We start from the raw sequence: 12,910 nt of genomic DNA on the forward strand, positions 1-12,910 counted from the left end.
GTCGTGATTGGTTCACATTACTGTCAGTCCCGCCCCTTTTCAGAGGAACGTCTTTCTCGTCCCTGCACTCTGCAAGAGAAAATGGTTGAACACTGATTCTATGAGTTAATAGAAAATTATTAAAATGTCACTGTTTTCTGACTTTCTGAAATTCAACTTTTAAAAAATCTGTATATATCTGTAAAATCTCTATATATGTAAGTAGAATTTATTTCAGCTTTTTTTTTTTTTTTTGCAAAACTCCACAAATGCTAATTCAAAAGTATTCATACCCTGACAAGGAAAATTAAATTAATATCTAGTTGAGGCACCTTTAGCAATAATAACCTCTTTTAAACGATTAGGATATTTGTGTGTGTGTGTGTGTATGTATGTATGTATGTATGTATGTATGTATGTATATATATATATATATATATATATATATATATAATATGTGTGTGTGTGTGTGTATATATATATATATATATATATATATATATATATATATATATATCTATCATAATTAATAATGCATTAAGTTACATTTGAATCTATTTCCGTGAATACGTAACTTTGTAAACTTTTTTTTTTATATGATCTTTTTCTTTTTGACCAGAGCAAAGTTCCATCTATTAAAGCAATGCAAGGGAATTCAACAGCTGGAGTGATAAAGAATTGTGATGCAGATGCCCCTGAAGGCGAGTAAAAACTCGGTTCATATACATGTTAAAGATGTGTTCTCATTATGTTAGGATAGTATCCACGAATTTCACATATGTATACATGTTTATTTTTATTATTAACCTTTAGAATATATCAACAACAGAACTAGCAGAACGCACAGGTGTCATTATCCATCAAATCAACAGTATGAAGGTCACTTGAAATCAGGACTTAAAGGATGTGTTGCAGTAAGAATACCTCTGTTAAGAAAGGGGAACAAGATTAAAAGGCTAAAATACGCACAAGAACACAGGAATTGGACTATGGAACAATGGTCAAAAGTGATTTTGTACTGTTAATGGATGGACAACGACACCTGTGCCTTCTGCCTGTGCAGTTCTGTTGTCAATTCAACGCTTGTCGTCTTTCTATTCATTAACCCTTTGCGGTCCTATGTCGGAACTGGTCCGACATTGCAATTATTCCTATCCAGTACAATGTCGGACCCTGTCCGACATCATCAAAAAGACGCAAAAAACAGGGTTTTAGTCGTTTTTTTCTCCAGAAAAAGCCGAGAAAACCATTCAATGGCCGAGTGGGAGCGATAGGAGCCGAGACAATAAAGTCGAACAATAAAAAAAAGGGCGTATCTCATGAGTAGTCATACTTGCCCCTGGCATCTGATAATGGAGGCCATAAGGAAACAAGCTGGCTGTGACTGCATCAGCGCTCAGAGAATATCACGGACATTTGTAGAGCTTTTTTTAGATGTCATAGTAATAAAATAATGACTTGGATCGCATTATTGAGGCGTTTGGTGATAAAACGAGTGATCAGGAGATGATTGATCGGTATGTACGACTAATTAATTATTATTATTATTTATTTCTTGGCATATGTGAAAGCTATAGCGAACGAAAGGGTGGGGCGGGGCTGGAGATGCCTAGTGAGTGCTTTGTTGATATGCAGGGCCTTTTTAAACCCATTTGACTGTGGGGGAAAAAAAATACTTTTAAACAGCGCGTCTAAAATTAACTGCGAGTGTGAAAATAAATTGGACCTGACGCGCCTGACACACACTTAAAAAATTGACTGCAAAGGGTTAAAGATTATCTTCAAGTATTGCTCATCCTTGTTATACAGCTTTTTGGGTCTAGTCCTGGGTTTGTCATTTACAGATGATGTTTCTCTGTACTTGTTGATTATGCTTCGGATACCACACCTTGAAAATCAAGTGATGCAAGCTATTAGTGTTTTTCCTCCTTTATGCAAGTCAAGGTTGTTATAATAGTAGAAAACACTAGTGGAGGCTTTGAGTAAATTGTTGATGCTCATAATGCATCAGAGTAGACTTTTGCACAGCAGTGTGTGTGTGTGTGTGTGTCTATATGTGTGTGTGTGTGTGTGTGTGTGTGTGTGTGTGTGTGTGTGTGTGTATATATATATATATATATATATATATATATATATATATATATATATATATATATATATATATATATATATATACACATATACACACATATATAATTATATATATATTACACACACACAGTGCCTTGCAAAAGTATTCAGACCCCTGACCAATTCTCTCATATTACTGAATTACAAATGGTACATTGAAATTTCGTTCTGTTTGATATTTTATTTTAAAACACTGAAACTCAAAATCAATTATTGTAAGGTGACATTGGTTTTATGTTGGGAAATATTTTTAAGAAAAATAAAAAACTGAAATATCTTGCTTGCATAAGTATTCAACCCCTGTGCTGTGGAAGCTCCCAGTTTACACCAATGAAAGAAATTGCCCTAATGAGGACACAATTACCTTACCATTGGCCTCCACCTGTGAACCATTAAAGTTGCTGTCACATTTTCTGCATAAAAACTCCACTGTTCAAGGATCACTGGTCAGGCTGTGAATCTGAAGGAAAATGAAGACCAAAGAGCATTCTACAGAAGTTAGAGATAAAGTAATACAAATGCATAGATTAGGGAAAGGGTACAAAATAATATCCAAGTGTTTGGATATGCCAGTGAGCACAGATGGATCAATAATCAGGAAGTGGAAGCTGCATCACACCACCCAGGCACTGCCAAGAAAAGGCCGTCCCTCAAAACTCAGCGCTCAAACAAGAAGGAGACTTGTGAGAGAAGCCACAGAGAGGCCAACAATCACTTTGAAGGAGCTACAGAGTTCAGTGGCTGGGAGTGGAGTAATGGTGCACCAGTCAACCATATCAAGAGCTCTGCATAACACTGGCCTGTATGGGAGGGTGGCAAGAAAGAAGCCGTTACTCAAAAAGTACCATCTGAAAGCACGTCTGGAGTTTGCCAGAAAGCACGAGAGTGACCAGCTGCGATGTGGGAAAAGGTTTTGTGGTCAGATGAGACCAAGATAGAGCTTTTTGGCCAAAACTCAAAGCGCTATGTGTGTCGCAAACCAAACACTGCCCATGCCTCAAGATACACCATCCCTACAGTGAACCAACATAAAACCAATGTCACCTTACAATAATTGATTTTGAGTTTCAGTGTTTTAAAATAAAATATCAAACGTAACGAAATTTCAATGTACCATTTGTAATTCAGTAATATGAGAGAATTGGTCAGGGGTCTGAATACTTTTGCAAGGCACTGATATATATATATATATATATATATATATATATATATATATACAGTACCAATCAAAAGTTTGAGTACACCTGCTTGAAACCAGGTTTTTCATGATTATCTATGCTTTTAACTGTATTAACTTGTCTATAAACACTTAATGTTTCATTATATGATACGTGTACTTATATAAGCTGATAATCATAAGTGAATTGCATTCAAAAATTTTATTTTTAAATGAAAATGTAAATCTTGTCAATTTCAATGAAATGGTCACCCAAAGCAAGGGGATTTCAGTCTGAAGCCCAAGTCAGTTAAAAGTCTGAAATGTGTATAACACGGTGTTAGAACACTGGCCTAAGTATAAAAGTGTCTTTGTTAGATGTTCTCCGAGTTAACTAGCATGTTACCTAATTAACCTTTTGTCACCAATTATTGTTAACAGGTGAGAGTCCATGATTAATATAAATATAGGTAGCATAGGCACAAGTTTGACATTCCTGATGTAAGGGAACAGAAAATGGCAAAATACGCTCAGTTAAGCAAAGAAAAAATCTGTAATTACTTTAAGAAATGAAGGTCAATCTTTAAGACAAATCGCAAGAACTGCAAGTGTCTGTAACTGCTGTGGCCAAGACCATCAAACGATTTGAAGAAACTGGCACTCATGAGGACCGAACAAGGTCAGGCAGGCCAAGGGTGACCTCAGAATCAGAGAACAAGTTCATTCAAGTCACAAGTCTGCGAAACCGGCGATTAACTGCCCCTTAAATACAAGCTCAGCTAAATGCTACTAGAAGTACAGATGTTTCAACATCAACTGTTCAGAGGAGATTGCGTGAAGCTGGAAGAATTGCTGCAAAGAAATCATTGTTAAGAGTGCAGAATAAGAGGAAGAGACTTGCCTGGGCCAAAAAACACAGAAACCGGACGTTTGAGGAGTGGAAGTCAGTCTTATGGACCGATGAGTCAAAATTTGAAATATTTGGGTCCAACCGCCGAGTATTTAAGATGCAGAAAGTGTGAGCGCATGAGTTCTGCATGTGTGGTTCCTACTGTCAAGCATGGAGGAGGCAGTGTCGTGGTCTGGGGTTGCTTTGCTGGTGACAGAGTTGGTGATCTTTACCAAGTCCATGGCAAGCTCAACCAGCATGGCTATCATAGCATACTTCAGAGGCATGCCATTCCATCAGGATTACGGCTAGTTGGGCAGTCCTTCATTCTTCAGCAAGATAATGACCCGAAACACACCTCAAAGTTGTGCAAGAACTATCTGGCGAAGAAGGAAAGTGAAGGATAACTCAATTTAATGACCTGGCCTGCCCAGTCTCCAGACCTCAATCCCATAGAACTTGTATGGGACGAACTGGACAGAAGAGTCAAAGCAAAGCTACCCACAAGTGCCCTACATCTCTGGGAATTGCTGCAGAAGAGCTGGGAAGACATGTCGGGTGATTTCCTGCTGAAACTTGTTAACCGAATGCCTCGTGTTTGTGAGGCTGTTATTAAGGCAAAGGGTGGCTATTTTGAGGAATCCAAAATTTAGAGACAATTTTCAATTTTCTTGAACATTGCTTTGATAGTCCTTATGCTTTGTTTTGTGTATTGTAACATGTGTTTTCATTTTCAAGTATTTACAGAAACGTATACGACGTGAAACATTGTTTATATATTGTTTATAACATTGTGTGTGTGTGTGTGTGTGTGTATATATATATATATATATATATATATATATATATATATATATATATATATATATATATATGATGCTGACACCACCATGCTTGACACTTGGGATGGTGTTGACTGAGTGATGTGCAGTGTTGGGCTTGCGCCAGACGTAACGCTTGGAATTTAGACCGAAAAGATCAATGTTTGTCTCATCTGACCACAAAACCTTTTTCCACATGTCTGCAGTATCATCGACATGCTTTTTCGCAAACTCCTTACGTGCTTTAAGATGAGGCTTCTTGAGTAATGGCTTCTTTCTTGCCACCCATCCATACAGGCCAGCTTTGTGTAGGGACTGGCTTATTGTTGATGTGTGAACACTGACGCCCATCTCGGACACAGAACTTTGCAGATCTCTCAAGGTCATTGTTGGCTTCAGAGTGACTTGCCGAACCAGTTTCCTGCTTGCCCAGCTGCTCAGTTTGGGAGGGTGATCTGATCTGGGTAGTGTCTGGGTGGTATGATGCATCTTCCACTTCTTAATGATGGACTTCACTGTACTGAGAGGGATAATCAGCGCCTTTTGAAATTTTCTTGTACGCTTCTCCTGCTCTGTGCCTCTCTACCACTTTATCCCTGACTTGTTTTGAAAGCTCCTTGGTCTTCATGGTTGCTTTGTTGGATCACTATGTGAGTTGCAGCTTGAAAGTCTTTATATACCTGAAGGAAATTATCTACAAGTTAAACCACTTTGAGTACACACAGGCTGAAACCATTTCACTAATTTTGTGACTTTTCAAACAAATCATTTGCACCTGAGCTGATTTTAGGGCTGCAGTAACAAAGGGGTCGAATACTTATGCAACTGAGATTAATCTGTTCAATCTTTCTTATTTCTATTGTATATGCATTTTTTTAACTTTATCAAATTGCAGTAGTTTGTGTAGATTCTACATGTAAATTCTAATTTGAAAGCGTCGTGGAGTACGCTCAGGTGCCAACAAAATGTGAAAACTTTGCAGGGGGGTGAATACTTCTGCAAACCACTGTGTGTGTGTGTGTATATATATATATATATATATATATATATATATATATATATATATATATATATATATATATATATATATATATATATATATATATATTATATATAATAAAACTCAAGTAAATCTCACATGCCTTAACAACGACATCTTGGTATTCTACTGCCAATAAGTTGCATACTGAAGCCTCGAAAAATCATTTTTAATAATAAGGATCGTCGTCTGCTATGTTTTACCTAACGGAAGTCTGTGGCTCACAAAGGGCCTTCAATTTTAAAGTTTTATTTTCACATTCCTTGGCTTTTGTGGCATTCTGTCAGCATAACTTCTTCAACCTTACATCCATTTTCAGATGAGTGAAAAGCACCTGAGATCTCATTTAGAACTGCATTCTTCTGAATTTTAAGCATCCACAGTCAGAATTCAAATAATATTTAAAGACAACCAGCTAGGCTTTTTGAATATGCTAGATTACATTTATTGGGATAATAGATTATTTTAAAAAAAAGAATAATCCAATTCCCTTTCTGGATGTAAATTTCTTGAATGTAAAGTTTGTAAAATAAAAAAAAAAAAAATAAAAAAAAAATTGAAATCACTGTATTTTTGAAAATGTGCACGATTATTTGTAATTTCTAGTTCTACACCTTAAAACAGTACATCTCCAAGAGCTATGTGTTGAATGTAGCTTGCCAATTAAAGCTCCAACTGAAACCGGAGGGTTTCTACCACGATGATAGTTACTCAGACATCCTGAGAGTTCAATAAATTAACTCCAGTTGTGTGGCTGCCCCTGCCAGCCCAATGAAACAGTGTTTGTAGCTGCTGTATGTAAATTTGCCACATTTTGATTGACACACGTGGATAGAAAAAAAGGAAGAGGCTGACATGCCTCATTAGAATTATTTTATCCCTAGTAAAAACATAAATCAAATTATACGGTGTACCTATCCTCATGCAAGAGGTTAAAAATAAAATTGGACAATAGATTTTCAGGTATTTATATAAAAAAAAAAAAAAAAAAAACATTTCATAGTACATCCTTTTAAAGGGGCTACTCTTTATATTATCCAATACATAACAGAGTAAATCTACAGAAGTCTACAAAACTGGGGTCCTCGGTGGCTCACCTTGGAGTGCAGAGTGAGGCTATTCATGCTGAGCGTTGCTGTGCCTTTATGCTCCTGTAGGTTATGTTGGCTTGGTATGGTTCACCTTATCATGCTTCAGCAACCCCAACTTCCCTGGATGGGCCTTTGCTTCCAGGGTTCAGTAAATTGGTTAGGTCATTGGCTGCCATGTTTTAATTTATACTTTAAAAGTTTAAGCTTTAGCCCTTCCCTTTGTGTCTGATTGTATTAATCAGATCAACTGGGTAGCGCAGCACTCGGTAAGAAACCCCTTTTATGCAGCTACTATGTTCTCTGTTACAAATCGGAGAGGCTTTTTTTTCCACCATATTCAACTATGCCAACTTGCATTTCTCTTAAATGTTTTTCACAATGATCTTTTTAAGTTAACTTTAAAAAAAAAAAAAAAAAGGTAGATTATTGAGTCTCCATCTAACTGATAGCAGTTGGGAGACTTATTAATTGATGACAATTTGACCGACACAAACAAGTGGTTAAACATTCAATAATATGCTAGGTGTATAATTTCACCAAACGCGGCAAATTTCACCAAACGCACATTTTTTAATGTATTAATTTTAGTAATTTATCTTCAATTACAGCAGTCCATTGCATATCCGCCTCCTGTGGTGACACAGTAAGGGCAGATATTATAAAAAGGAAGGGGTCTGGAAATTGCCTCCAAGTAGCTTTTCTAATTGGTGCAACAGAAAGATTGACACGGGCGGGTTTTATTCTCGGTCGATCTGGCGCTTCAATCTGTTTTTCTGCTGTAGTAGGCGTGGCATGGTATCAGTTCCACGGTATAATAAATTAATGACAAGCGTTTTGTTTCTGAAGTTTGTTATATATATATATATATTTTTTATTTAGTCTTGCCAATTTATTTTTATTATTTTCTCCCAATTTGGAATGGCCAATTTTATTATTTTTTTTAAAGCTCAGCTCACCGCTACCACCCCTGCGCTGACTCGGGAGGGCGAAGACAAACACACGCTGTCCTCCGAAGCGTGTGCCGTCAGCCGACTGCTTTTTTTCACACTGCGGACTCACCATGCAGCCACCCAAGAGCTACAGCGTCGGAGGACAACGCAGCTCTCGGGCAGCTTACAGGCAAGCCCGCAGGCGCCCGGCCAGACTACAGGGGTCGCTGGTGCGCGGTGAGCCGAGGACACCCTGGCCGACCTAACCCTCCCTCCCCCCGGGCGACGCTCGGCCAATTGTGTGCCGCCCACTGGAGCGCCGGTCATGTTATATATTTTTTAATAAAATGGTACCTATAAACAAAGGAATGAAGCAAAGCCACGTTTGGAAGTATTTTGAGGAACCGGACAAGAGAACCGAGGTATGTAAATAATTATGCCAAACAAAATTGCCTTGCCACAAAAACACGTTCAATGCTTCATTATTTGAAATGAAAACATTCAGAAATTGCTGTGGATGGAGTTTAAAAAAAAACAAAAAAAACATCCATAATAAACAGAACGCTTCAGCTGACATTTATTTAGCCCTTGCATCCCTGTGAATATATGTGTAACACGATTTAAAAAACGATTTTTTTTTTTTACTTTGTAGTTAAGTCTTTCCGATGTTCCAGGATGTTTGAAGTACAGATAAATCTAAATAGAGAGTAAATAATAAAATATAAACAAATAAATACAAAGTAAAGGAATTAGCCTAGCTATTTTATGTGGTAAGTTGTTGATTACTATGTATTTCATTTTTAATTTTGTATACCTATTCTGACTAATAGAATTCTGGAAGATATTCTAGGTATTATTTATGTCAACTTTATATAATGTGTTTTTTTTTTTTCTTTCTAAGCTTTTGATGATAAATAGCTCCAGTTGGGACAGGATGAAGTCTTGTGATATATGTGTTTGTGTGGGTGTGGAGAAAAATTGAAGCTGAAAGAAGCTTAATTGCTGATAAGAAATTTCCATTTTGTTTCTCTGTTACAATGCAAGACTGCAAATATGTTTTTGAATTGCTAAATTATTTATTTGATTTACTAAGTTACACAATTTCAAATAAAAAACAATAGCTCTGTAGATTCATGGCTTAAAAGGTGTTTGATTTTGGAAAAGTAGGGCAATACCTGGTTATACAACATACTTATAAAAAAGTACCATATGTTGCCATATATATTTTTTGCGTATTCATTACTATATTTTATAAGCCCAAATTCTTACCAAACATTATTTACCAATACGAATCTGCTATACAGAATGTACTCTGTGGGTCCTTTCCCTCCAGGGGATTTCAAGTTTAAACCTTGTCATAGTGTTTTGAGGTGTGCTTGCCAACCTCACTGTGTTGCAGTCTGTTCTCATATTTATTGTTGTGTTTTTTGTTGTTTTTTTTCCTCCAGTCTGTGGTCACATATTCACGGTGTCATACAAAAGCCACTTGCCCATCTCTTGTTACTGTTATCTATAAAAGAAACAGTCATTTGTATCCGTTTCTCTCCCATTTTATATGACAATTGTATATCTAGTAGGTCTCTGCTTGTAGACGTGTGACCCTGTTGAGCCAAGATGATGACATTTAAAAATATCAACACTCTCCTTCCCCTGTATAACTATTTGCCCTATGTCCATATGATTTTATTCTGTTTCATTGTTCACATACAAAAATGCCTTTGCAGCGTCAGCCATGATTTTCTTCCCCAGCCAACTATTAAATAATATGTAATAAAGTATATTTCTGAAACTGATCAGAAAGGTGAAAACAGAATGCATATACATATTTGCGACTGTAGTTAGGAAGTGTACTGTAGAGAAAAAAAAAAAAAAAAAATTTAGGGAATTCAAAATGAAATGTACTGCAGTAAAAAAAAAAAAAAACTGCCATTCACTAAATTTTGCTCAGATTGTGCTAATGAAAATATCTCATATGTGACTTGATGTGGTGTATTTAATATCGAAAATAGCAGAACGAACATGCTGCAATTTAAACTTGTTTTTACTGAAAAATAAATAGTAACATGTAAGAGCTGTCTGTGTTACATGCTGTCAGATCAGGACTTGACTAATGCTGAGCATGGGAGCTGCAGCATGCTGTTTCCCATATTACTACACAATTAAAGGTGCGGTCACCAATTCCATAAACATTTTCAGCCAGTCTTGTGTTGCAGGGGCCTTGATGCTCCAAAATTATTTTTTTCTTCTTGTTGATCTTGCCTTGCTGTGAGCAGTGCTGAAATAAAGCTCCTTCATTGCACTACTGGAGTACTTTGTCAGACACTACAAGCAGACCACTACTAGTCTAGCACATGCTTAAACCAGGCAGAAATGCACCATTTTAATGCCCACACTCTCCCCCCTCGGCACTACTCGCCATATTTTATCTTTCCAATTACATGTTTTGGCATGTATCAAAGTTATATTAAAACACATATACTGTACACCAGCAAAGTACTATATGGCATATTTTTAAAGATGGTTAATCAATAATGTAAATTTACAGTTGTCTGCGCTAAACACCAAGTGGTCCCTTAACTATTCTACTGCTATATAAGAAATATGTTATAACTGGTTCCAGTATTTTTGAAGGCTTATCCCTCTCCATTAAATCTTGCCAGTAAAGTGAGAAGGGAATAACCTACAAACGTAAATCATCTGCCTGACAATAGAGGAATCCCTTAAGTTTAGGAAAATTGATTACTTAGCCTTTTTATAGTCTTTCGCTCTGTTGACTAGTAATGGAATCCATTGTTCTCTACCCTTTGATTCACTTTAAAATAGGAGAGAATACAGGTGACAGATTATATTAGATTTAGTTTTAAATCTGCATTGAGAAAAATAAGTTGATTTATCCTTTAAAGCTACTAATTCCTTTTATCAGTAAAGTCTGTTTGAGTGGCAGGTATAAATAGGAAACTGTACAATACTAGAATGTAATTTTATTTGTTTATTAAGAAAGAGAAGAGCTCTCTTTCATACAATTATGCTGTCCCTTGTTTTGTGCCCACTGAATGGCTGTCATTACACCAAGGATTGGCTCTGTAACTCAGTAACTCAGACTCCAGTGTGGTTCTCCATGCCCCCCTATTGACTTCATCGTGCCCCACGCCCTCCCATCTGCTGGCAGCTTGGAATCTTGAGTTTACATAAATGCAAAATCTGACATGTTTGGATTGTGGAGGTCACAGTAAGTCATTTACATTTAGGGGGAGGGAGGGTGGGGAAGTAAAACCAATATTTTAAAACAGAATTTCTTCAAAAAATAAATCAAAGTGTGGAATTATTTTGGAATCCTAGCAAATGAAAATAATGAACATTTGACTGGATTTGTTGCTTGTAAAACCTGTTATGTTTTTGTGTACGACAGCCACAAAACTGGTACATCTCTGCGAAAGTACAGGTGTAGTTCCCTTTCAACTGGTGGCATGAAAGGGATAGACAGGTTTTTTTTTTATCATACAGTAATTAGAGATAGTTAATGTGTTGCAATGTTAAAACATATCCAGACCACTAGAGCAGGGGTGTCAGACTCGGTTCCTGGAGGGCCGCAGTGTCCTCCTGGCTTTCGTTCCACCCGAGCTCTCAATTACTTAATTGGTCTAATTATTTGATTAACTGGACACATTTAACACTTCTTTTCAAGCCTCAAAATGTTTCATAGGTAGTGTACCTTGAATCAAGGGCATTTTCAAAACCATCAACTGTAAAAGACCTTGAAAAATATTAAATATGTCAAATTCAACAAATAATTAGATGACGTTTGTTAAATGAGAGCTTAAGTTGGAATGAAAACCAGAAGACCCTGCGGCCCTCGAGGACTGGAGTTTGACACCCCTGCACTAGAGAAAGCTACCATGCTGTATAGCCTATTGTATAAACTCAGTCTGTGGAGAATGGTAGTTATATGCGTGTGAATGTGAGAGCGTGAGAAAGTCAGTCGACACGGCCAGTAGGTAAGGACAAACACTTGCGGGTTTGGGTCGGGTTGCAGGTCTTATTAAAGTGGGTCGGGTCGCGGGAAAGAAGACGGTGTTGCAGCAGGTAGCGGGTTCGGGTCAGGTCCTGTAGTAGAGGATCTGGGTCAGATACAGGTTGTAATAATTGGACCAACTCGCAGGACTCTGCCCGGGGGTCATTGTCACACGTAAACTAAGGCATATACAAGGATTGTGCGAAGCCTTTGATATTTGATCTCCAGGTCAAGGTCTGATTCCGACATTTTCACAATGGGAGTAGAAATAAACAGTTAGGTATGATCTTGGTTTCTTATTGCGTTTTGAAGTAAGTCTTTGAATCGTAGGTAAGTGAAAATAGCCTCTGTCCTTGCCTTTCTTAAAGTACCATTGACCAAGAACCAAAACCATTGTTCCAGTAATGACCTGCTAAGTATCCACATATATTGGACTGAAGTTCATTGAGAAAACACTTGGTATTTTTATTTGGTAGATGCTGGAGGAGGAGTGTCCATTTGCCATATTTTGTAAAATGTAATCAGTTTCAAAGTATTGAGAGGAACGGTAGTTACTCATGCCAAGTTATCAGCAAGAACTGCCAGAGACTCTCTATACAGCAAGGATAGTAAACGTGTTTTCAGAGTATTGGCGCAGCAAAAGTAAATCAGCTAAAAGCACCATTTCATTTTTAATTTGTAGTTCCCAACACTCTGAGGTGAAATGTAGAAAAAAAGTCAATACCTGTCATACAGCAAGAGAAATAAGTCACCAAAGTAAGGTAAAAAATGTCCTCCTCCTTTTTCTGCAAATGTTTTTTTGCAGACCCCAGGCACTTCAATCCAAGCATATGTATATTACATGACATCTGAGTTTAATGACAA

At 37.1% G+C, this 12,910-nt stretch overlaps 1 protein-coding gene across 1 annotated transcript in view; it reads left to right on the forward strand.

Annotated features, from left to right (window-relative positions):
- The window catches only part of lmbrd1 (LMBR1 domain containing 1), a 91,149-nt gene that overhangs the window by 58,252 nt on the left and 19,987 nt on the right, over positions 1-12,910 (forward strand). Inside the window, exon 14 of the mRNA XM_034019177.3 lies at positions 599-680. Within this exon, the coding sequence (XP_033875068.3) occupies positions 599-680 (82 nt within the window). The remainder of the gene's footprint in view (positions 1-598; positions 681-12,910) is intronic.

The sequence above is a fragment of the Acipenser ruthenus genome, chromosome 6 (genome assembly GCF_902713425.1).
Source record: "Acipenser ruthenus chromosome 6, fAciRut3.2 maternal haplotype, whole genome shotgun sequence".
NCBI lineage: Eukaryota > Metazoa > Chordata > Actinopteri > Acipenseriformes > Acipenseridae > Acipenser > Acipenser ruthenus.